We start from the raw sequence: 27,304 nt of genomic DNA on the forward strand, positions 1-27,304 counted from the left end.
TCACGCTTGTGGTGGACAAAACGATTCAGAAAAGGGGGTGGTGATGGACAGAGTATCTGAATTAAGCAAAACACTCGTACCCAGTCAACAGATCAAGGCTTGATCCATCACCGTTTTTTAGCTCACTGCACCATCCCAGCTCAGAACCTGGCTACATGCAAATTAGTCTGTCCCTGGCCTAGTGCATCATGGGAACAGGGCACACCAACTACCAAGCCAATTCTTTTACTGGAAAGGAAACAAGCTTCCGGGGACCGGTTTCTGGCATTACAGCCGTCTTCGGCCCGGCTTGCTTGAATCCTGATGGGGCAGTGAGCAAGGGACTCACATCTAAGCATACCCTTCCAAGCTTGTGTTGGACAAAACGATTCAGAAAAGGGAGTGGTGATGGACAGAGTATCTGAATTAAGCAGAACACTCGTACCCAGTCAACAGATCAGGGCTTGATCCATCACCGTTTTTTAGCTCACTGCACCATCCCAGCTCAGAACCTGGCTACATGCAAATTAGTCTGTCCCTGGCCCAGTGCATCATGGGAACAGGGCAGACCAAACTACCAAGCCAATTCTTTTACTGGAAAGGAAACAAGCTTCCGGGGATCGGTTTCTGGCATTACAGCCGTCTTCGGCCCGGCTTGCTTGAATCCTGATGGTGCAGTGAGCAAGGGACTCACATCTGAGCATACCCTTCCACGCTTGTGGTGGACAAAACGATTCAGAAAAGGGGGTGGTGATGGACAGAGTATCTGAATTAAGCAGAACACTCCTACCCAGTCAACAGATCAGGGCTTGATCCATCACCGTTTTTTAGCTCACTGCACCATCCCAGCTCAGAACCTGGCTACATGCAAATTAGTCTGTCCCTGGCCCAGTGCATCATGGGAACAGGGCAGACCAAACTACCAAGCCAATTCTTTTACTGGAAAGGAAACAAGCTTCCGGGGACCGGTTTCTGGCATTACAGCCGTCTTCGGCCCGGCTGGTTAGGGGCTGCTGTAACGAGGAGTACTGTCCCTGACCTGGGGAATTGGCCTGCAGTGGTTGCCTTGCTGCTGAAGGAGAGGAGGAAAAGACTACAAAGACTTTGCTTCAACTTGTGCATAAAGATCTCCAAGGGCTTGTGAGTGACCTTGCCCACTGAACAAAGTCTTAGGACCAGTGGACTTCATCCGGCTCGCAATCCGCCACTAGAAACACTGTTTTTAGCATTTTCCGAGGCCGGGAGCTGTGGACGCCTCGTACCAACAAATTTGTGTTCGGCAACGCATCGTACCCCGCCTGTCCACCTCAATCAACGCGTCCTACGATCCGTAGATCGCACAGTGACTGTCCGACCCCGCAGCGTACAAACGCTTTGCCGCATCGAGTCAACCTGGTTGATACGACTCGCACACTGCCGCCGAAGTTCAAAGCTGCCAATCGCATCTGAAAGGGGAGTACACTCCGTACGTCCGCCTCGCACCACAGCCAAGACTTAAACCGCGGCTCCAGCAGTACGGCTCGTACGCCGCATCGTAAAGTGAACTTCTCGCATCCAGGACCGCCTCGCTCCACGCGGCCCCGCTCTACGCCTCGCACCGACGACTGCACGAGCCAGGGCTCGCACCGTAAAAGGGCCGACAACACTTCTGGATCACCCTCTGTTTACAGCGCATCGTCCGTGCCAGACACAACAACTAAGGTACTGTGAACGACTCGCATCACAGTGGTGTACGCATCGGACCGGAGCATCCGCTGCGCCCGTTTGACTATTTTTGATTAACCTAGTGTGGTGTCCATTTGTGGTGTGTCATTTGATTACTGTAGGAGTTCCCAATGCTTAACTTCTAACGCCTCTGAGATAAGCCTTGTCTGCGCGCCCCACACTACCTAGAGGGTGAGCAGGGGTTGTTTAAGGGTAATCCCCTTGTCCTGACTAGAGGAGAGCGTCTCTGCTTGTCACAAGTATTTACCTGTGCCAACCAGAGACCCCCAATTCTAACTCTGATGATATTAAAATATGATCTCCACTTACTTAATGAGGCTGTGGACCCAATAGGGTCATATTACCAACCTTTCTAGAGAGAAATATGTACTCCTCATTAATCATATGTCAGTGTCTAACTCGGAAATATTAAGGTGTGGCAACTATCTTTGTTCCCTCTATCCTGAGTGACTACAATCTGCTTACCTCATCTTTGTTTTTTTGGGGGCTTAAGGAGTGAAGTATTTGATTTAGCCAACCATATCACTCCTTTTAGGATAAATGGAGTCAAAATAAAGTGGACGGGTGTTGATCCAAGTAGGATACTAAAGCAAATAATAATAATCTGTGAGAAATGGCTTACTGCGTCCAGGATGAGATCTCCCCAAATATAGTAATCAGAATTTTTAATTGTGTTACCAAGTTTATTAAATCACTTTTAACGAGGCAGATTGGTAAAATATCCCAAAATAAAAAGGGGTGGTTCGACAGCACTTGCACCAAAGCACTTCAGGTGCTAAAGTATGCATTGTCCAAAACACAGCGAGACACACTGGCAAATAAATCCCTACGACAATAATATAAAAGAGCTTTAGCAGCCCGCAAAAAGGAAATACAGGAAGAAGCATGGGAAAATCTGAATATTTCCTCAGACACCAGGAATAATAATGTTTTCTGGGATACAGTAGGAGCCCCATTTCTGAGGAATGATGACATGCCAGAGTTTTGGTCCTTTATTATGGCAGACAAATGGGTGACACATTTTACTGGAATTTTTAGTAATGAGGAGATTGTGGGGGGACCAGATCAAGAGCCCCATTACCTGTGAAGAAGTTCTCCAGGCATTCCAGGAGAGTGCTGGGGGACGGCACCAGGCCCCGATGGAGTCCCAGTTGATGTTGTTAAATCTGAACCAGAATTATGGAACCTATTTTAACAAGAGTGTTAAACTCTTCTGTGTATATATATATATATATATATATATATATATATATATATATATATATATATATATATATATATATATATATATATATATATGATTGTGTCCCTATTTCACATCAGACAAAATGGTTTATATATAGTGTTTCCAGCTAGGCCAGCAGTCTGTCTAAGGACACACGTGCCGATATGTTGTCATTGTTTTTGTCCAGTGTCCCTACTGTTCCAGTCGACAGATTAGATTACATCATATTTTCTAATATGATAATGTTTATAATCCGATTTAATCTGTCTGCACATAGTTTTTAAATCACAATTATCTTCACTTGCACTTTTTTCCAACCAGTATGACCTTTCAGTTTGTCGATGATTCAAGCTGATTCAAGTGTATTTTATGAATAAGTTGTCTGTTTTGACGGTGTACGCACTTCAACGATGGCGTAAACAAACATGTGCACTTATTTTAATCAATATAGCGGATTTATCCAGGTATTGACATAGGCATAGAACTGTTATAGCCTTTATTTCTAATATTGTTGCACACATATGCTGAGCATCCATCTGTTCATGTGTTTATTATATCGTGTTTGATTTCATTACGGATTGATCCGGATATTTTTAAAAATCACCCTGTGCATGTATACACATGCAAGATATATAAACTAACATTTATATAATGTTCCGTGCGGAGGGATTTATCCCAACACTGTTAAAGACTACCTATTAATTGTGTACATTGTCGAAATTGTTTTGTACGCGATGGTTTTGCAATATTGAGATTTCATAGTATTTTAACTATGTCTATTGCACTATGCACTTTATTTCTTTCTGGTTGGTTACCGTTATCAACACTAGCACTTTAAATTCTGCCTTTCGACTGCATAACACCATGTGATCAAGGCCTGTGAGAGGCCGAAACGTTATGCTGCCGTTTGTTGCTTAATAAAATACCAACTCACGGAATACTTGGTCCTGCTGTTTTTCTTCGAGGTAGCGCGGCTAAATGAAGCTTTGAGTGCCTTGGCGAGGACCCGTTTTGGATATATATATATATGTATATATATATATATATATATATATATATATATATATATTCACATGTACCACGACATGGGCGAGGCTATTATTGTCCCGATTTATAAAAAAAGGGGGCAGAACTGACCCTAAAAACTACCGCCCGATTTGCCTCCCAGATAACTCTCTAAAAGTTATGAGTAGGGTCTTACTTGAAAGGCTGGAGGAATGGGCTGAAGAGTACCTTATTTTAACACCTGTGCAGTATGGGTTCAGCTAATGCCTGGGGACAATCGAACAATGCCTTAACTTGGAGCTACTGATCGGTAAATACACCAGGGCAAAGAAAGGAACCTTATATTTATGTTCCGCCGATTTAAGTAGAGCTGTGATTTAGTTGAACACAATTTACTTTGGCAAACTCGGACTTCACTCAGCTACTGATTCATACCGTAAATCAAACTAGGCAGGTCGAAGAATTTCAATGATGTGAACATTTATGAAGTGCTACATATCTAGGGAGGTAAAAGGCACTATACTATTTGATAATAAATAACATTGGAAGGGTGCTACTCAATTAGATTTGGCAGTAAAATCACACAGAGAACAGCAAAGTCTGTATGGAGTATGGCTTAGTTAGATGTTTATAAATGTCCCACTGATAGCGATAGAGTGGGTTAATGCACACTACTGTTTAATTTCTGTGAAATAATCTATAATATAATATCAGTTGTAATACTATAGGGATACTGATTAAATATAATATCCGTGTAGTACCATATAATTTAATATTATATAACAGCTTATGTAGTAGATAAAGAAAGGTCTGAAATTGTTACATTGTGGAGGGGACTGGTGGAAGTAAAAAGACTAAACAATCAACTAAAACTGAGTTCTGTGTCACTTACAAAGAATATTATGGGTTACCCAAAAAGTACTGAAATTCATCGTCAATGTACAGACCTTCGCGACAGCCCTTAATATAGGTAACTGGACATAATATCGACTACATAATATCGAATGGACAAAATATCGACGGAAAAATATCGACAATACCAAAATATCGACTATAGGAATATCGTAGAAAAAAATATCGACTGCAAAAATGACCCAAAAATATCGAATACAAAAATATCGACTCAAAAATATCGACTAGACAAAATATCGAAATATAGTGAAAGTAAAAAATATCGAGAAAATTATAGAAAATATTGATTTTATAAAATAATATATATATAATATATAAATAAATAGTACCTAATGTTTAGGAGCGGGTTGTGGGTTTATAGGGGAATAGGGTGGGAAGTAATTTAATAATAATTAATTAGTTAATATATGTTTGGTAATTGTTTTAATTAGATTTTAATTGGTAATTAATTAATATTAATTAGTTAATTGTTTAATTGATTAATTAGCATATAATTTAATTGATTAATTGATTAATTGATTATTAATAATTAATATTTTTAAAAAGTAATTTGTATATGATTTTAATTGATACATTGTTTATTAATTAATAATAATTAGTGATTTATTGTATTAAGAATTAGTATATTATTTACATTTATTAATTGCTAACACATTATTTATAATTAGTTAATGATGTAATTAATATATTGCATATCATTTAAATAAATTAATTGGTAATTAATTTATAATAATGACTTAATTACATTAATTGTATACATTTAAATGTAATGTGTTAATTTATGTTGATGTTAATTAATTAATTGGAATTAAACAATATTAATTAATCTAAATTATTATTATAGCTAATGTGATAATATATTTTATAATAGTTTTTTTAAAAAAATGTGTTTTTTTTATATATTTATGTTTAATGTAGTGTTCATTAGTATTTATAGTGTTCTGGCTCACTTTCATAGTTTTTGTTATAGCTTAATTTTTTAGGGATATGGGTCATTTTTCTAGTCGTGAGTAAAGGTGTATTTAGTGGGATTTGGGAAGTTTTTACGTTTGTGGGTAAATGGGTATTTTTGAGGTTGAGGGTCAGTTTTCAGTTCTTGTGTAAAGGGCTATTTGTAGAGTTCAGGGTCAGTTTTCAGTTTGTGGGTAAAGGGGTATTTGTAGGGGTCAGGGTCAGTTTTCAGTTTGTGGGTAAAGGAGTTTTTTTAAGGTTCAGGGTCAGTTTTCAGGTTGTGGGTGTAGGGGTATTTGTAGGGTTCAGGGTCAGTTTTCAGTTTGTGGGTAAAGGGGTATTTGTAGGGGTCAGGGTCAGTTTTCAGTTTGTGGGTAAAGGAGTTTTTTTGAGGTTCAGGGTCAGTTTTCAGGTTGTGGGTGTAGGGGTATTTGTAGGGTTCAGGGTCAGTTTTCAGTTTGTGGGTAAAGGGGTATTTGTAGAGTTCAGGGTCAGTTTTCAGTTTGTTGGGAAAGGAGTAGTTGTAGGGTTCAGGGTCAGTTTTCAGTTTGTGGGTGTAGGGGTATTTGTAGGGTTCAGGGTCAGTTTTCAGTTTGTGGGTAAAGGGGTATTTGTAGGGTTCAGGGTCAGTTTTCAGTTTGTGGCTGAAGGGGTATTTGTAGAGTTCAGGGTCAGTTTTCAATTTGTGGGTAAAGGGATATTTGTAGGGTTCAGGGTCAGTTTTCAGTTTGTGGGTAAAGGGGTATTTGTAGGGTTCAGGGTCAGGTTTCAGTTTGTGGGTAAAGGGGTATTTGTAGGGTTCAGGGTCAGTTTTCAGTTTGTGGGTAAAGGAGTATTTGTAAGGTTCTGGGTCAGTTTTTAGTTTGTGGGTGAAGGGGTATTTGTAGGGTTCAGGGTCAGTTTTCAGTTTGTGGGTAAAGGGGTATTTGTAGGGTTCAGGGTCAGTTTTCAGTTTGTGGGTAAAGGGGTATTTGTAGGGTTCAGGGTCAGTTTGCAGTTTGTGGGTAAGGGGTATTTGTAGGGTTCAGGGTCAGTTTTCAGTTTGTTGATAAAGGGGTATTTGTAGGGTTCTGGGTCAGTTTTGGCCTTTAGGGTGAAGGGGTCTTTTTAGTGTTTTGGGTATTTTAGAGTGCAGATGTATAGTTTAACTTAACAGTGATACATTAAATTTATTACACACAAATAGCTATTATTATAACTTTACATTAGTACCCTTTATTTAGATCAAAACAATTTATGTATTAGCATGTTTCCAGACAGTAGCTAGAGTGGAGTTGGAATTCTAATTATTAATTGGTTGGTGTCCTGCACCATCAGTAATATTACCAACACTGGAGTTGGATTAATAAAAATACATTGGTTAGTCTCCACCACATTTTATGGTATTACCTTGAGTGTAGTAGGAATAGTACAATAATTTTTGCTAGTGTCCTGCAGCTTCTATGATTTTAGATTGACTGGAGTAGTAACAATACATATAAAATTGGTCAGTGTGCAGCACATTTGTATACATTTGTTCATTACTGTTTTAAAAAAAAAAAAATTAATGCAACATACATGTTTTCAAATAAGTTTATTAAATAATTTTTAAATTTTTTATTGTGTACTACAATAAAATCACAAACAAATATAACATCACATTGTTTTTGACTTTTATTATTCACACAATAACAACTTTACATTTATATACATGTGGTCAATGTAAAAAATAATTTGGATTACTAGATTCTTTCAGTAAATTTAACATATTCCCATCAGTCACTTACAATTTAAAGTATTTATATAGAAATACATTAAACAATTATTTGTTATATATTTCTTACATTAATATGTAATAATGTTAATATTAAATATTAATATAATAAAATATATAATACATATTTCTTTTTAACAAGTAACATGACTATTATTACATTTGTTAGGATAAATTGAAATACAAAGAAAAATTCTCGGTGTATATTTCACACAATGTTGTTTTTACATAAAACATATCAATCGATTTGGTTGTAAAGTTTATAATTGTATAGGGAAACAATATGTTTCATTATAATATCTGGTATTTATCAAATATTAGTAAAGCAATTATATAATTTTGTTATACTTAGAAATAATTATATAATTTTTTTACTAATTAATTATTATTATTATTATTAATTAATAAACATAAACATTCATTTATTATTAACAAAAATATATACATTCACAGATAAAATAGAGACTTTTTTCAGGCCATTCTTTATATACTAAATGGTTCTACTTGTTATATTAACAATAAATAAGTTATATTATTTATCATTATTAATCATTCCCATAAACATTTATAATGTTTTATAAAAATTATACACAAAATTATTCATATAAATATACAGAATAACTAAATATTTACATCTTTTATTCAAAGTTTTACATAATTATTTAATATTATTAATATATAATACATATTATATATTAATTTATATTAAATATATTATTTTTTGTTAATAAAGGAAAATTGTCATGAGTATAGTGTATTAATTTGTTACATTATACATGTGTATGTATTATATATTTTACATTTGACATTGTTTATTCTATTATCCTTTTACACAAATGGGTTAAGGGGACTACTTTTTTACCGCGTAAGGTTATTGCGCTCCATTCAGGACTGGAGAAGCTCGCGGTTGGGAGTTGTTTCGCGTGGAGAGAGGTAAGGTTATTTTTAACTACAAATTATAAGTAAGTGGTCATGTTTGAGGGTATAATCAAACTCTGTAGTGTTTTTTGGTGTATGTATTAATAGTTTAAGTAGCGTTTGGGTGAAAAGTCTCTGTTATAGATGTGTCGTGCTTTTTTTACTTCAAGTTTAATTTTAAGTGTTCGGAAATGTCTTCTTACATGGTTAATGTTAATTGTTAGTATATTTACAAATGTGAAGGGGGTATTTGTGGGTGGCTTTCGTTATGTATGTTATTTTACAGGTTTCGGTTCCTCGCATGAAAACTACATGGAAGGAAGCGTGTTTTTTAACGGAGAAACAAATGTTTAAGTTATTATGCTTATATTTTGACTTTTTCTCCTATTTTTCGTGTTTGCCAGGAGCGGTTTTTTAACTTTTTAAACCTTTTTCGGGTTTTTTGGAGGGTTTCGATTCGGATTGATACATTGATATGCGTGACCGTTTTTTTAAAATAGTGTGTATATAACTTTAAATCCTAACGTATACACACTACTGTTTTCGGGATTTCCTGGAGCGTTTTTTTACGTTTTACTATTTATTTTCGGGTTTTTGAGGGTTTCCCATATTGGAATAGTAAGATATTGGATTGGATTGTATGGATTGATTTTTCCTTGATTGCGTCTCTCAAGTCCAAAAATTGTAAGTATTTATTTTACAATTTTGATTGGGTGGGAAATGTCGAATTCTAATGTTATGTGTATGTTATAAAAAATTATAAACATTGCATATTTGTTACGAATTTTTTTACATAAATTTTTAAAGTTTGTGAAACAAATATGTTTTATTTATAATTCATTATATATGTTTATGACATGTGAATTTTATTAGGATTGTAAGAAGACATTCGTATATTTACTTGACATTTTTATAGTAGACTTTTTGCTATTATTGCCAGGTATTCTAAACCTCTAGTTGTAGGGTATAATGTGACTTGACTTTTGATATTTGATATTTGATATTTATGGGTATTTGTATAGCGCGAGCGTTCGCCCCCAGGGGAGCATCATGGCGCTGGGCGAGTTACAGAGGAATAACTGAAAAAGTGTGGTGAATGGAAGATGAGGCTAGATGGCAGCCAGGACAGAGGAGTCTGGTAGTTTGTAGACCCATGTCTTGAGAAGTTTCCTGAAATTATTCTCATTGTTAATGGCTCTAAGGTCAGTGGGTAATGTGTTCCATGCTTTAGCTGCCAGAACATTAAAGGATTTTCCTCCTCTGGTCTTATATTTAAATCTGGGAATTTGAACAAGGTTAGTCCCAGAAGATCTCAAGCAGCGCGAAGGATTATATCGCTTGAAGCGGTTTGCAAAGTAACGGGGTCCTGTGTTTTGCATGGTTTTGTGGACTGTAAGAAGCAGTTTGAAAAAGATTCTTTTGTGCAGTGGCATCCAGTGAAGTGAGTTCAGGGCTGCAGATGCAGATGACCTTCTGGGGAGTTGTAGTACTAGTCGGGCTGCAGCATGTTGTAGGCTCTGCAACTTCCTGAGGGTAGATTTTTTCACCCCGGCCATAAGGCCGTTGCAGTAGTCAAGTCGGGAAAGTAAAAGGGCTACCGCGACTGACTTTCTGGCTGCAATTGGGAGGAAATCAAAAAATTTCCTCAAGGATTTTATTAGTCCAAAGCAGCGACCGGCAGTGATCTTAACGTGGTCGTCAAAGGTGAGGGAAGAGTCAAATTGTACGCCCAGATTTCTAGCTGATGTAACTGCACTAGGAGGGGCCTCGGATCCTGTGGGCCACCAATCTTTAGGGGAAAAAGAAGGATTCTTGCCTATTGGGATGATCTCTGTCTTTGCACTATCACATCTAAGATGATTAGTGTTTAGCCATCCAAAGACATCAGAGAGGCAGTTTTTAAAGCGTTTTTTGAAGTAGTCGGAACATTTGTTGGGTTTGTTTAGTGAGTTTGGGCCCTATTTGTGACACTGATTGTTCCATTCTTAGTTCCTGATAGCTTTGTTCTTTTTTCAAAGCTTCAAGAAGGTTGTGGAATGTGGGTTTGCCTCTGTTTGTAGTTGCTTGGAAAGCATTATGCCACCCTTCAACACTGTTGTTGGTTTTAGCCTCTTGGTTTAAAGTACTGAGATAGACATTCCACCAAGGGATTTGGAATTTGGGCTGGCGTCGATGTCCTGATCTGTGCAACCTTCCCACCCAAGTGTCTTCAAAATAGTCTAGCAATGGTGTTAGCTTATCCTCATTCCTCTTATAATATGCGCTGTCAATTAATAAATTGTAATGTTCAGCAACATCTGTAACAGGGACGTAGGCCAGGGCTATTAACTTTTTAACTTGATAGGCAAAGGTGCTATCTGTAGAGTATAGTACACTTAAAGTAGATTTTTGGAGATGCCTCCATATACTCTGATTAAAATGATAATAGCAACCCTGGATGGCTGTGTGGGGAAATGTTCTCAAAATGCTATTTATCATAGCTAATTCGAAATCAATAATTATTTTTTCGGGAAAATAATTATTGATTTCCGTTTTGAGAACATTTAAAATTTCGGTGTAGGTTGTTTGCTGTTTGTTGGGTAGCAAACAGTAAATGAAAGGTATGTTAGAATGATGGTATAAACCGTGGATGGAATAGAGTTGGTAAAAAGTGTTTTGGGCAGGGTTTAAATGTTCCATCCATCATCCATTGGGGACACTGTTGGATTTTTCGTAAATTACTTGCAGTTGCAAACATAATTATTCGGTTTGTACTGCTTTCATTATCAAAAAGAATAAATTTATCTTTATTGTGTGTGATGGCCATTTCGGGTGAAATAATAATTTCTTCAAAACAAGTTGGGTTGGGTTGGGTTGTGCTAGTGAGTCGTTTGGTGCGTGCAATTGTGCGTTTCAGGGAGTCAATAGAGGGTAGTTGCCCTGAAGCATGGGCAGGGATTTTTACCAGTTCTTCTTTAAGTATTTGTGTGGTGGGTTTGTCACTTTGTGTGCTAGCACTTTTAATACTTTCTAAGGCATCTCTAATTTCAATTTCTGTGACATTTGGGGGATGATTATGTTCTCTAGTAAATAGCACATTAGTTTCCTCGGTAGTGGCCCTCCCATAACATTTGTTGGAGTAATATTTTGTACACTTCCAAAAAACCTTTCTACCACTTTGTCTCTCCTGATTATACACATAACCCATGTAGCATAATAGCAATTTATTTTTCTGAGACATGACAAATTCTGCACCTTCAGTCATTTTGATTTACTTGTTCTAGGAAAGAGTAGAAAGAAACAAAATCAGTACACAGTTTTTTAATTATGTGGTGCTAACATCATTAGTGATGAATTTATACTTGCAGTTAATCAAAGTAGTAGTCACAGAAGCAGAAATGTCTTTTGAATGATGTTCTTGTATGTATGTCTTTATTTGCTGTTGGTATGAAAATATAGAAAAACAACGTTAATGTTTATATATAACAAACGTATTTCCTACTCAAAAGCAGTTGTCATTTTTGTCTACTAGTGCATTTGATGTAAACATTACATATACGTACTTGTTTAAACAGTAGAATAGTAGTAATTGCTGGAGTTCATCAATTTAGTACAGGTATGATCTGTAGAGTAGATAGAAGAAATAAAAGCAAAATATTATAATTTTAATACTGAACCGTTTGGAAATGTAACAGATTTAAACGTATACTAACTTCTAAATATGTCGTTTTCTTTGTTGTAGGTAGAATAGCTGTATGATGTATTCAGAATATCTGTAGAGGAAATATAAAATAGATAAGATGTTGTTAAGAACATAGTCTGTGTTATTTTCGGCAGTTTTAGAGAAATGATAAATATACTTACATTTTTTACAAGGCTATTCTTCTATATTGGTATATTTTGTGTAGGATGTTTTCATATGATATGTAGAATAGATGTATGATGTTTTCTGAATATCTGTAGAGGCAATTCAAAATAAATAACATGGTTTTAAGAATATAGTTAGCGTTTTTTGTGCCCACATTTTAGCAAATAACAATTATACTTACATTTTTCTGAAGGGTATTCTTGTGTTTTGCTATAGTTGATCTTGGAACTTTCAAATGATCTATAGGGAAGATGTAAAAAGCAAGATATGTTGTTTAAAAATGTGCATTAATGAAATTGGCCGTTTTATAACAAACACATCTATACTTACATGTGTAATTAGGGTAGTTCTATCGTTTTTGCTGTAGAAATAGCACAATTTCAGTATATCTGTAAATATAATGTTAATGAAAAATAAATACTCTTGTAAATTAGTGTTTTAAAAAAGCTGTTGGTGTGTAACAGAGAATTATTATATACTTATATATCTGATTATATACTTTAATATCTGATTTTGCACATGAAGAAATATGACCATGTAATAGGAATTGTGTTGGAGTAGTTTCTATCAGAAAAGTAGGAAGACATGAAAATAAAATAAGTGTAAGACTTAGGAGATGTAAGGAAAATAGTGCACTTCTAATTTAGTTTTCTACAAAAATGCTGTGTTACTTACTTGATTAATTAGCTAGTAAGCTGGATCTTTAAAGATGTTTATTCTGCAACAAAATCTTCAAAGTGTTGGCATCTACTTTCCAGAGAGGTAGCAGCAACAAATGGTAGAATGCATGTAGGCCTTTTATAGTATATGTGTTATGTGTGCTTTGATTTGATTGGTTGTAGGATGTAAGGAAGCATAGTATAGGCTAGTTTGAATTTTTTAAAGTTAATTGGAGTGTTTGTTGATGTGAGAATGGTGGTATGTGGTTATTCCCGCATTAAAGCAGGTTCGTGTTTAAATGAAATATATTTATATGTGAAAATAAGTAATGAAAATGTTAGTTAAATGCAAAGAATAATAGAAAATGATAAAATGCATGTAATAGAATGTATAGCAAATGTGGATTAATAGTAATTTTATGTAAGAAACAGGTATTATATGTGAAAAGTTTTTTTAAGTGAGAAATGACTTTTATTGATGATAAAGATGGTATTTTTGAAAGAAAATTGTGCAAACATGAACTCGATATTTTTTTTTTTACGATATTGTGGTAGTCTATATTTTTGTAGTCGATATTTTTGTAGTGTTAGGGCTAATTTCATGTCCAACGATATAATTGTAGTCGATATTTTTTTAAGCGATATTTATGTATTCGATATAGTTAGTACTCGATATTTTTTACTCGATATTTTTGTAGTTTGTGTAATAAGTATAGTAAGTCGATATTTTTGTCGTCGATAATTTGTCAACGATATTTTGGTAAGTCGATAATGTGCCCGTCGATAATATTTCAGTGATCCCTTAATATAGTCATCCACCATGCTCCATTTGTCATAATTTCAGTTCCCAATATCTACTCCTTTGACCAAAATCAATTACTTCATACCATCAAATTGGAAATCAGCCTGTGATTCTACTGCTTCACAGGTCATAAAATGCGGAGTAATCAGAGATCTAATGTCCCCATTACATGACTCTAAAATATTTTAATCGTGTTGCCCACATAAATCTTATCAAGGGCACAAATCAAAATACAAATTGCATATTTTGAATGAGGGTTGATGTTCGTTCCAATATTATATACAGGACTCCCAGTGTAGCCAAAGGTCTCCTTTCGGTCTATGATCAATCTGCACATGCTACACCATCAAGATACAGCATAAACACTCAAAGAATCGTCCAGTAAATATTTTCCAGCATTCTAATATGTGGATTTCACACTGGGTTACTAGAGTTACAAATATTTTTAATTGGTCTGCCCCTACAGTATGTGATACTTGCATGTCAACTCATCATTTGCTAGGATATAACAATGTCTATTCAGAATAAAATCACATTCCTGCCATAAGTATTGATAAGTCTGATTACATCCTTTTTATGACTATCTGTTTTCTTATTTTCTTTCAATTTTACGCTGATCTTAGACTCTTACATGTATTCTGTGTTTCGTATCCAAAAGGGTGTCATAAAACTTATTATCATTACTACCATACCTTCTTGCTCTAACCATTTCCTCATGGGGAATGGACTTAATTTAAGTTTGTGGATGATACTGTGATGTAAAATGGAATTACATTATGTTTTTTTATGTGACATTGAGCCCTGTATCGTCTATCCCTTAGTTAACAATTCAATAATAAGAAACAATATCTTCTGTTTACCGTTGGTCAGAATAAAGCTCATTGTTAGTTTCTATATTAGTCAAATATGTGTAATCTCATTTCATTACCAGTCCTAATCATTAATACATCATCTATAAACTAATAATGTATCTTGATTTTCCATCTTGAACCACTCCGACCCCAGAAAGCATATAATCGGCGGTCACAGGGAATATTATTGTACAGCGATACTAAAAACAATGTCACCTGTGTTATGTCATATTTCTATGTTACATTATTCATTAGATTCAAAATATGTTTAGTATCGCAAACGTGTGAGGGAAGATTCATTACATATGGCCTTAGAAACACATCTAAGAATTCAGAGAGTTTCTCTGTTGGTGAAAAATAGCCTGATATAATGGGCCTGCCTGGTGAAAAATGAATATTTGTGTACTTTCCTATATAGTCAGGGATATCAAGGTTTGTCCACTTTTAAGTACATATATTCTTCACCATTTAAAAAACCACTGTCTAACCACTTTAAGTTTATTTTCCAATTTAGGATAGCATGTTGTATCAGTAAGTTATGACACAGCTATACTAACATAATCTGATTTATTTCATGACCATGATGCTTCCTTCATCAGCATCTTTAATAATTAGATCTTTGTCCAATTCAAGCTGTCTGAATGTTAGTCATTAATACTTGGTAAGGTTATCAGCTTTGTAGAATATGTGATTACTCCCATATTGTTCATTCCATTCGCCAAACTTACAGCTTTAACCCCTTCGCCGTGGCACGAATTTCGCCGTGGCATGGGGAGTGAGCGTGGCGCTGCTGTGCTCATGACGGAACCACACCGTCATGAGTCACGGGCGGCGTGTGCTCATGACAGCGTGGTTCCGTCACGGCCCGCCCGCTCAATAATTCGCTCGCACATGCAGGGAATTAATGCCGCGTGGGCGGAGCGCCAGCCACATGACGGAACCACGCAATCATGAGCACATGCCGCCTATGGCTAATGACGGTGTGGTTCCGTCATGCGCACGCACGGGTTAATGAATCAGTCATGTTAATACTTTCTTGCTAGTTGTGGTGTAAATTTTAATTTCAGTCTCAATCTACTGTACATAATGAGACTGGTATTGAGTTATAAATCTGGTGGTAATGTGCTTAACTAAAGTATTAATCTCAGCCACAGGTAATCATTCAGGGCTGCATCTTAGTTCATCGTTATTTTGCACACTTTGCCACCTCAGTTTGGATCCAGACATAAATGTAAATTTGATACTTGTATAGCGCACTACTCACCCGCAAGGGTCTCAAGGCGTTTGTACGAATACCGCTGTGGAACCCATCCTGGCTTTCCCTGTGAGGCGTCCACTCCTGGGGACCCCCAAGGTGGAGGACAGGCATCCTTAGCGTTGTGGGGGCCGTTGTGGAGATTAAGCAAGCTATTGCCCATAGTTGCAGAGTGGGACTCCATGATTGGAATAGGCACCGAGGAGAGCATTATCAGGTCCGTGGAATTTTGAGCCCAAGACCCACCGAGGCGGGGAATTGAACCCTGGTCCCGGGCTAGACCTCTGCATCAGGGTCTACCGCTTTAACCATTGAGCCACACTTCTCCATATGCAAATTCTGATTCTACATATGCAAATCAGTCCTGACCCTGTTCCAATAGTAACAGCCCAGGTCAAACTGCCAGGCAAGGTCCTCTCTGAACTAGTACACAATAACTCTATCCCAGTTTTACCCTGATTGAGTCAAGTTTAGCTTGGTTCTAATGGCATAGTGAGAATGGTACCCATGTTGCACTTAGGTTGCAACACTGAAAAATACAAAAAAGTGATGGGTAGAATGTATTTATTTATTTTTGAGTCTTGTAAAGCGCAACAAATGCCCTTGGGCATCTCGGCGCTGTGGACTAAGCAGAATCAGAGGCCAGCTTATGGGATAAACAACCATGTTTTTATCATTTTGCGAAAGTTTAACAGTGACTGGCAGGAACGGATCTGCAACGGAAGGGCATTCCACAATCTTGCAGCTGTCACAACGAAACGCCTGTCTCCCTAAGACACTGTCTTTGTACATGTAGCTGGTATGCAGTGGAAGAACGAAATTGTCTATTGGGACAGTATGTGGATTACTGATTTATCAGGAACTGGGGGCCTAATTTACGTAAGGCTTTGAAGGCAATACATAACGCCTTAAATTTTATGCGATTCCTTACTGCCAACCAATGGTAGTTTTTGATCACATGAGTTACCAATTTAAATTTAGGGGCCCCTGACAACATTCTGGCGGCTGCATTTTGAACCGTTTGCAGTTTGTTGATTACCCTGCTTTGTGCGTTAGCAAACAACCCATTGCAATAATCCAAAGATGACATCACCAGCGTTCTGACCAAAGTTTTTCCTGCCGTTTTGGGGAGATATGGAAGAATTTTCTTAATCAATCTAAGTTTGTGAAACGCTGTCGAGACCACTTGATTGGCATGGGAAACAAAATTCAGACCACCATCAAAAATAATTCCTAATTTCCTAACCTTGGTGACCGGGTTGGGCAGAGAACCCAATAACGGTGGCCATCAAGAGCTGGACCATGAAGGAGACAGCTTTCCGAAAATATTGACCTCTCTTTTTTCGGAGTTCAATTTGAGGCAGTTGCTGCCCATCCAATTACTGATGGCCAGCATGCCTTCTTAGAAGCTTGCAGCAATCTTCTCCCCGTCATTGTTTACTGCAAGCACCAATTGGGTATCATCCGCGTAGGACGTAAGGCCCATCCCATGAGCTTTTATGACTCTAGCTAAGTCCGACACATAGATATTAAAAAGTGTCGGACTTAGGGATGAGCCTTGGGGAACTCCACAAGGTAGAGTCAGTTGGGCAGATGAAAGGAACTGGGTCCTGTTGGAGAGAAAGGAGGTGAGCAGTTCTTTTGCCTTGTCTTGGATGCCCATAGCCGAGACACAGTCGGTCAGGATGTAAAGATCGACGTTGTCAAATGAAGCTGACAAATCTAGCAATATGAGCACCGCTGTGCCTTCCCGGACCCTGATAGTTCTTATATCTTCAGAGGCTTTAATTAAAGCCGTCTCAGTACTGTGTAATTTACGAAACCGAAATTGTGTATCGTCCAACAGTTGGTGGTCCTCAATATATTCGGAAAGTTGTGAATTCATTGCCTTTTCTACCACCTTGACCAGAAAAAGTAGGCTAGCTATAGGCCTATAGTTCAATGTGTCCTCTGGATTCTTAAATTAATCTCAGCAACTGGTAATCACTTAGCCACATGCCAGTACATCATTATTTTGCACACCTTGCCACCTCAGTTTGGACCCAGCCATTTGCAAATTAGTCTTGATCCTGGTCCAAGACCTTTAAAGATAGCAGTCAAAATATCGCCAGCCATGTCTCGTAAAACATGGGTATACCACCACAGAAGACACCTTGTTCAAGTATCTTAAGTTTAAACTAGCAGAAGAGACCAATCTCTTACCGAAGGCTTTATTATGCATTCGACTCTATCGAAGGATTGGCCAGAAATATATTAGGAGCGACTTTATTTGCCAACGCCTGTACCACCAGGCTTTCAAATATAGGATGCTTTTTCCGAGAGTGGGGACTGCAGGGCACACACTGACTGAAAGAGGGTTGAAGCAGGTGTTGGACAAGGTGATAAGTGTGTCTGTGAGGGCCTTATTGAAAGGAAATAGTGGCTCAGAAAAGGTAAGATGTGGTTGAAGGATCTCAGTGAACAATGCAACTTTAGTTTCAACATTAGACAACTGCAATTCTAGCACTTCTGCTGCCCTTTGCACATCTCTTGAGAAAGAGGCACATTCGTCTGTTGTTGGTCCAGGTGATGAGTCCAGGTCAGTTTGAAGAGACAGATATAGCCCACTGGCCTTTTTGTAAGTCTGGTTATAGCCTCATCATAATCAGTGTTCTGAGAAACATTTTTCATATTCTGAAATGTATGAGTGGTGGATCCTGTAGGCTCTGATAGTACTGGAGTCAAGGCAGAAGCCGATAATTAGAGTCTGGAAGCAAACTGACTGGCTGCACTCTTGTTATTTTGTACAGCAATATAAGCTTAAAGCAGCCGGATGGTGGTTTGGGGTTGGACACTTGCTTCGGAGTCGGGCATGGCGCTGGTGAAGTAAGCATCAGCACAGCACAAAATAGACTGGCCTGGACCCAGGGGCAGCAGTTGGAGCAGTCACACATGGTCATTAGCATCAAGTAAGGAACAGACAATAGAAGTCTGAGGCCCCTTATGACTACATGGGGCCTGAAGGCCATCTAGAGTGAGCCAGAAACATCTGAAAGAGGTTCAGCACAGCCACCTTGAAAGGAAGCTAATTGCAGCATGGTCAACAATGGCCCGAGGAATTTTGGGCATCTTGGGGCCAGTTTCAGAACCAGAACAGAGTGAGACGATGTTTGCGGTGTATGAACTTTTGATAGACGCCTCACACATTCTCGCCTGATGTTGAGCAGAAAAATGGGGTTGAGCCCCGCTTAGATTTCTTTTGCTCAAAGGAAGACGTAAAGCAGAAATAGCACTTCACACAAGACCGTCTCCTTGAACTGTATCACAAGCAACCTTGTTACTTGGAGCAGAAGTGGGACTTATATTGTGATCTCTTTTTATGTTTGGTGACAATGAGCTTTGCCTCCTGCTCCTGGATCACCTTTGGGTTCACAAGGGCACCTTTATCGCATGACTTCAGTGATAACAGGAGTTCAAGCACCAAAGACACACATCAAGAGTGTCCACGACTGACATCTGCTTCTTGCAGTCTTGGCTTGAATCCTGTCATTTTTCCAGGGGAGACACTTGTCCCTTGAAGTTAAAATCTGAAGTTATTGGAAGACTGAGAAAGTTGAGAGTTGAGTTCTGGGTCTGGGTCTTGGGGCATGGAAAGAAAGATATTGACAACAGCGAGCAGAGATGGTGCTTATAGACCGCTCCGATCTGTCACCTACAGGTAGGTTCTGAGTCACCTGGAACCACATAGTGGCATTTATGGGTGTGTGTGAGCATTGCTGTCAATTTCTTCTTATCCAATCTGAAACCTAGGGATATTTTAAAGGTGAGGACTCTTCAGTCAGAAATATCTATCAGAAATTTTAATACAAGTGTTGAGTTTATTGGCGTCCAATTAAAACATATGCATCGGAACTGTTGAAATTGTAAGATGTAACACAAGGTGACCACTATGCTTTATCCTAATGGAAACAAGTACTGCAAAACATATATCTCTGCCTTAAGAATAATACAATTACCATTTAAGAAATACCTTTCATTCTCTGTTTTCTTACACACTGGAAGGTGAGCTTTCTCAATTTTCCTGGAATCCTGTCTCACATTTGTAATTTTACTTTCCTAAAGTTAAGAAAGAGGAAATATAATTTTCTGAAATAAGCGTACTGTTGTTTGATAATACTCTTCTTCAGCTGATCAACATTTCTTAAAAATGGATGTGAAACTTTGAATTGAAGCTTTAAAGATGCAATCACACGCACACCGCTAGGCTCTTCCCCTTCCTATGTATATCACTATTAATTTCTGAAATCTTCAGGTAAGTATATTTATTTTTCTTAATTTATGAAGTTTTATAAAGCACACTAAACCTGACGATGTTACTGTGGTGTACACAGAACAAGGTGAAGATATCCTTGAACATTTTATAGAACAAAAGTATTTTCTAACACTACAATAACAAATATTAAACATGAACGTTCAAAAGATGGGGAATTACATGGTATGCAATAGCAAAGAAAGTGATGGAAGGGTGGACTAATAGTGTGAGAAAGTGCCTCTTTTTTGCAAGGTAAACCTCTACATTTTGTGGACTGATGCTCATGTTTTTTTGACTCTGCGCACTGGGACACTGCTAACTCGGCTCTAGTGCATGTGCCTGACCCCTAAAACACGTTGAAATTGGCCAACTCCTAATTGGCACATTTGAGTTTCCTATGAAGCCTTAGTATATAGTGCCCAAAAATACACCCAACTCACTACTGTACTGTGATTGGTGTGACTAGGCAAACATCACTCCAGGCCTGCCAACACATCAAACATTCAGGCCTGTCATCACATCAAACATCACTCCAGGACTGCCACTGCAGCTTGGCAGCCGCAGTTTAAACCTCCAGGCTGATCTGTCAAAATAAATCCTTTTTCACAGGAGAAAACCTTCATTTTAAATATTAATATCACCCAAATTTAGGCCTTGAAGTCAACAGAGCAGGCATCATGGAATTTAAAAGCAGAACATGTAGAAATGTAAAGTTAACATGTCTTTACCGTGACTAGAACCTAAAAGATACTTTTACTGTAGCAAGTCTAGATGGCAAATGGAGAAACACTGGAAAGCAATATTAATTTTGCTATCTCTGGGGCGTGGCTACGGAGGCGATGGCCGCATCCGACTAGAGCTCCGCCAGTCGGGCGATGTCACCAGCCTCGATCCTGCGTTGAGCGAGCCTCTTCACACGCCAATACCTCCCCCCTGTGAGAGCGGGGCTCGGCTGTGTTTGATGCCGCCGTAGCAGCTGAGGCGCTCATTGGGACGTCGCTGGAGCCTGATGCCGCCTGACTTCATCTCGGTGCCGCCGGAGACAGGGTGAATCCTCGCCCTTTTCCTCCCCCTGCCCGTTCGCTTTTCCCTGCTCCCGCCTGCCAACGGGCCTGCTCCCGCAGCCCGTTACCCAGTTGCCTCTCCCCTGCCTGCCCCCGCAGCTAGTGCGCTTCCTTTGGCCTTCGGGCCTACCGTGCTGCAGAAGCCAGGGCCTAGAGTAGGTGAGCAGGCCGGAGCTGGGGGCGGGCGGCGGGGAGGTGATCTGGGGTTGGGGTGGGGTTCTGGGTTTAGTGGTGAGCCTGTGGGGGTGGGCGTTTGTTCTTCCTCCCCCCCCTCGGCGCCTGGAGGGCGCTCTGTGGCCGGTTGGGCTGGGGACCTTCCTAGTCCCTCTTTCCTTCCGGTTTAGGGCCACTATAGGTCGCACCTGAGGGCCCGATCGCCCGGTTGGGCTGATGGCTGCCGGGATTCCCAGATTGGCAGCCGTCCCTGCCGAATGGCCCTACCTTCGCTCCTGATCCTGCCTGAGGGGTTGCTGTGCCCGAGCCCATCCTGCACATGGGTGAATATTGATCGTTTCCAGCCATTGCGGACCGCCACATGACTTTCCCCTGGCCGTTCACACTGCCACGACGGTCCCGCCTGGCGCTGTGCTGGTCCTTCCTGCTGCTCCATTCTAGTGGCTCCTCTGCTGCTACTGGCACGCTGTTCGTTTGGGAGCCTGGATTTTGCCGTTAATTCCACAGGGCCTGCATTCCGGACCACGTGGGCGGTTCTGCTCCTGCCCTAAGATCAGTGGTTCGCCACCGCTCCTGCCCTCTAGTCTGGTTGAGCCTTCCACACGTGCCCTATTAGTGGAACTTGATATTGGTTATCTTCATCGCAATTTGGCTGCAACTTGAACAATATGACAAGCCACCGGCTGCCACGTCGGACCCCACGGCGGACTCGGCCGCGGAAGCCGCACCCCACAAGAAAGAAACCGACTTGGCCCCTGGCTGCTGCTATTATAGCCGAAATGAGAGCTGGCTTCAAGGCCCTTGATGCCCGTTTCGATGACCTGGATAAGAATCTGGCTGACATGAACGCGAAGGTCCAGGGTCATGATCGCAGGCTAGATGTGGAGGAATCCAGAGTTTCGGATCTTGAAGACGGGTCCTCCTCTTCTCTGAAGCGGCTGCAGAGGGTCCTTAAGGAAGTGGCTATAAAGAACGAAGATTTGGAGGCCCGGGGGCGCCGCAAAAACATACGAAATCTCGGTGTTCCGGAGACGACAGCCACTGGTCGATTAGACACATTCGTGGAGCAGCTTCTTTCTGACTTGTTTGGAAGAGAATCCTACACCCAAGGCTTTGTTGTTGAGCGAGCTCATCGATCCTTAGGCCCTCGCCCCAAACCAGGCTTACCTCCCAGACCAATTGTCGCAAGACTTATGAACTTCCGTGTTCGGGACACTGCCCTCTGAGAGGCCCGCGAGAAGGGCGAGATCCAGTGGCAGGGTTGCAGTCTATCTTTCTTTCCGGATTTCACATTCATGGTGCAGGAGGCCAGGCGAAAGTATCAGAGTATAAAAGCCATGATTGGAAATTTGGGGCTCCAATATGGCATGCTTTATCTAGCTCATCTCAAGGTTGACATTGATGGCAGGCCAAGGATCTTCGACACCCCGCATGCTGCACAGGAATTCTTTCGAGACTTCAAGAATAACAAATGTGGGGCGTCAGGCAGCTCACGGCCCCATTCCCCTTTACTGCAGACCTCACAAGTCAGCGTGGACCTCTTTTCCTAGACGGGGAATGGCGTATTGTTCATTGGCCCTGAAAGTGTTTTATTGTCTTTGGCTCGTTCGCATACTTATCTGCTATTCGATTGCTCTGTTGTTTGATTGCTGGGTTGCCTGACTGGCGTGGCGTCGACATGCCCCATGGTGAATACCTCCATGGTTTGTTTTTTGGGATGTGTTGTTAGGGTGTTCCTCTTTCTGGGTAGTGAGAGGGTGGGCGGGGGGAGGTGGGGGGGGTTTTGTTTTGTTTTTTGATGGCTCATTTAGTTTACAGACGATGAGGATTGCTTTATATGATGTGATGCATTTTTACACTGACTTCCCTTTTTTTGTACTGTATATATGATGCAGTTGGGAAATGTGCCCGGTCCTTCCAGACTTTTGTTATTAACGTGGAATGTGTGTGGCTTGAATAATAATAGGAAACGTCGACAGGTTTTGAACTATGTAGCACGGCATAAGACTGATATCCTCTTTATGCAAGAGACCCACTTGGCAGACACAGTCGCCAGCTCTATGGCTTCCGGTTGGGGTCCACACAGGTACTTCTCTGCTTACAGTTCATATTCAAGAGGAGTCGCTATTTTTGTACATAAAAGGATCCAGTTTGCACACTATGACACATAATGTGACCCTGAAGGTCGGTTCTTGATTGTCAATGGTCAGTTGATGGGTCATAGGGTTTCACTTGTATGCATGTACAGTCCGAACACTGACTCTCCCTCATTCTATCACTCCCTGTTGACTCGCCTCCTTGCCGTAGACGCAGGGCTCTTGATCATGGGTGGGGACTTTAACCTTCTCCTGGACCATTCTAGAGACAGCACTGCCTCCACTCCTGACTCCAATCCCCATGCCCGACTAGCCCTTCGTGAGATTTGCACACAGTATTCCTTAGTAGACATAGTCCCACCTGCACGCACACCATCCTGCCTTCACTCATTACTCTGGGTTTCACAACACCAGGACCAGAATCGATTATTGGCTGGTCTCCCCTGGAGTGGCTGGCTGGTTAGGATCGGTCCAGATTCTCCCTCACACTCTTTCCGACCACTGCCCGGTTCTCCTTCAGCTATTTATTCCTCGTGAGGGGGGTTATGAGAGGCAATGGCGTTTTCCCGGCCGGGCCTTGATGGACCCCGCTTTCAGTAAGGAGGTAAGACAGGCTATAGAAGATTATTTTGATTTGAACACGGGCACTGTCGACACGTGGGCGGTCTTATGGGAGGGCTTTAAAGCTTACATAAGGGGTGTCTGCATTTTTAAACATGCCGGAGTCCTTCGCGATCTGTGTTCTACTTTAGATCAGATCGAAAAGAAAATCGCTGCGGCGGACCACAAACTACTCGCTTCTCCCTCGGATTCTCTTTCTGCCCACCGTTTGGAATTGTGTGTCGAATTTCGGGACGTGGCTGATAGGGAATTGTCGTTTCTTAATAAACATTGCATGGCGCGCGATATGGGGAAGGCGAACGTCCGGGTCGCCTATTGGCCAACACGCTGCTCCCCCCCTAGGGGCCCCACATGCTCCCCCATTCATTCTACCCTAGCGGTCTATGAGTTGTTTCTCACATATTATAAGACCCTTTATGCCTCGCGCCTGTCCGGGGATCTCAGCGGTCAGGTAGATTATCTATCTGAGGTGGCTCTGGTGTATCTGGAACGCTACATGCAGGAGTTCCTTCTGACCCCCATTACCTCTGACAGCATCGTGGAAGCGATCGATGCTCAACGCACGTCATCTGCCCCCGGGCTGGACGGTTTTTTGGCTGACTTTTATAAAGCTTACAAGGACCTTCTGGTCCCGCGCTTGGTCGAGGTCTATGCGAAGGCCTTGGAGGTGGGTATCCTCCCCCCGACGTTTTGGGAAGCTGTGATCATTTTACTGCCTAAACCCGGGAAAGACCCCATGCAATGCGGCTCATACAGACCACTGTCATTGCTAAATTTGGACGACAAGATCTTAGACAAAGTCATTGCCATTAGACTATCGCTCTTGATGGAACTTTTCATCTCCCCTGTGCAGTCGGGTTTCGTTCCACACAGGTCCACCTCTCTCAATCTTCGTACATTGTTCACTGTACTGCACCGTATTGATCCTTCCACGCCGGCCGCCGTAATTCTTTTGGACGCGGAGAAGGCCTTCGACTCCCTTGAACGGCCCTTTTTTCTTTCAGTCATGCATCGAATGGGAATGCCGGAATGTTTTGTGGCCACTGTTACTCTTCTATACACTAAACCCACTGCCCGGTTGCGTGTTAACGGAACTTTGTCTGATCCTTTCCCTCTGTCACAAGGCACTAGGCAGGGCTGCCCCCTTTCCCCTCTCCTATTTATTTTAGCCATGGACCCCTTGGCTCGGCAGTTTCAGGAGAACCACCTCCAGCGTAGGTTGCAATTTCGCACTGGCCCTTTGTTGATGTCCATGTACGCGGGCGACATAGTATTATACGTTCAACAGCCTCATGATAATTTGTCATCATTGATTCGGGAAATCATACGATTCGGCAATTTTCCGGGCTCCATATCAATTGGCACAGATCAGTTATTTTTCCGCTCACAGCCTGCACTACGCCTTGGTCATTTGAGTTTCCGCTAGGATGGTGCGATGATTCCATTAAATATCTGGGTATTCACATTCATTTAGACACTGCATCGGTAATCCGTCTCAACTATGGCTCCGCTATCGACACATTGGAATCACAGATCACCCGATGGATCCGCTTACCCCTATCCATGGCGGGTAGAATCGCAATTATTAAAATGATGATATTATGATATTAAAATGAATGCCCCGCTTTTTGTATTATTTCAATAATATTCCCGTTCCCTTAACCAAGGTATTTTTCACGCAACTCCGCTCTCTTCTGCTTCGCTTGATCTGGGGAGATAAGACACCCCAGTCAGTTGGAAAGTATTGACCTTCCCACCGGACAGAGGAGGGTTGGGTGTACCAGACTTTTATTTGTATTATTTAGTTGTGCAGTGCGCCTACGCATATGCTTGGTTCCATCTGGACGCACGCATACTATATTTACGGCCAGAGGCAGATCTGGTTCTCCCGAGACAGATCCTTACAATTCTCCCCACTGGCTTCCCTCGTGACCCCCGAGACATCCAGACTGTCTCCACCACATGCTGGGCCTGGATTAGATTACGTAGATTTTTGGGAATAGATCTCTTATATTCCCCGGCCTTACCCCTTGCCAATGCCTCCCTTTTCCCCATTACAGGGGAGGCTTTGGTAGAGCGCACCCTGGCGAAATTCAACATATGCACCCTCGGGGACTTATTCCCAGATGGGCATGTATTCTCCTTGTCGGAGAAGGCCCGGTTTAGCGATCGCTCTTTTATGGACACATTCATTCTCACCCGGATTCGCTCAGCTTTGAGGGCGGGTTTCCCTCCTTTCCTTTGGCCCCGGATGAGACGCCTCCCCTCACTTTGGTGATTCAGAACCCAAATAATGCGCACCTGATTTCCAAATTGTGTAAACAGTGTGGGGCACTCAAACCAATTGAAGACTCCAGGCTCAGGGCCGCTTGGGAGGAGGACCTGGGTGGGTCTACCTATGATGATCAATGGGCATATTGCTGTAGGACCACAACAGACGTCACTTCGAACAGTGGTCATAAGTTGCTTCAGTTTAAATTTCTTCGTCCTATTAGCCAAAAGGGAGATAGCATTGCTGTGGGGCAGTAGGTGTGCCCCTACTCTTCGCTCCTGGTTAAACAGCTTAGCGTTCTGCAATGTGAATTGCGAAGAATTCAGTACCTTACTCCCCACTTCTTCCAGGCCAACCGACATCTGGGGCCCGTATAGAGACTATATCTCCCGGCACCAACTAGCCCATGATTCTCAGTTACAGTCCGGCATCACCCCTACCGGAGTGGGATAGTTCCACACAGACTCTGGAATGGAACAACAGGGAAATGATGACGTTACATCTGTTTGGCTTTTGGTCTCTGCTCTCGACAGTATCTATTGTTTGCAGTTTTGTCACGAGATTGATTTTTCGTTAAGTATAGTATAATTGTTGTTGTCAGTACTTATGTATCGCATTGTCCTTATTTGTCCTCATGATTTGTGTTCATATTTTATTGATATGTTTTTCAGATTCTTCGCAAATGTCATTTGATGTTCCCATATTGCAATTTCATTGTTTGTTTTCTTTTTCTTTTTCTTCATGCAAAATGGAAAATAAAGTTAAAAATAAAATAAAAAATTGCTATCTCTGGATTGGGACCAGATAGAAATATGATTAAACCACTATTTGTATTGTTTATGAATAGCCCAACTCAAAGGTGGAGTCAGATTATTAATAAAGATTATTAAAAGGTAATGTTTAG

The 27,304-nt window shown here is 40.6% G+C and overlaps 1 protein-coding gene across 2 annotated transcripts in view; it reads right to left on the reverse strand.

The window, feature by feature from the left end:
* TERB2 (telomere repeat binding bouquet formation protein 2) overlaps window positions 1-27,304 on the reverse strand; it is a 714,733-nt gene that overhangs the window by 326,359 nt on the left and 361,070 nt on the right. For both annotated transcript variants that reach the window (XM_086959187.1, XM_086959188.1), the window contains exon 5: window positions 19,892-19,977. In XM_086959187.1, the coding sequence (XP_086815313.1) occupies window positions 19,892-19,977 (86 nt within the window). The remainder of the gene's footprint in view (window positions 1-19,891; window positions 19,978-27,304) is intronic.

Source organism: Lissotriton vulgaris, chromosome 2_2 (assembly GCF_964263255.1).
Source record: "Lissotriton vulgaris chromosome 2_2, aLisVul1.2, whole genome shotgun sequence".
NCBI lineage: Eukaryota > Metazoa > Chordata > Amphibia > Caudata > Salamandridae > Lissotriton > Lissotriton vulgaris.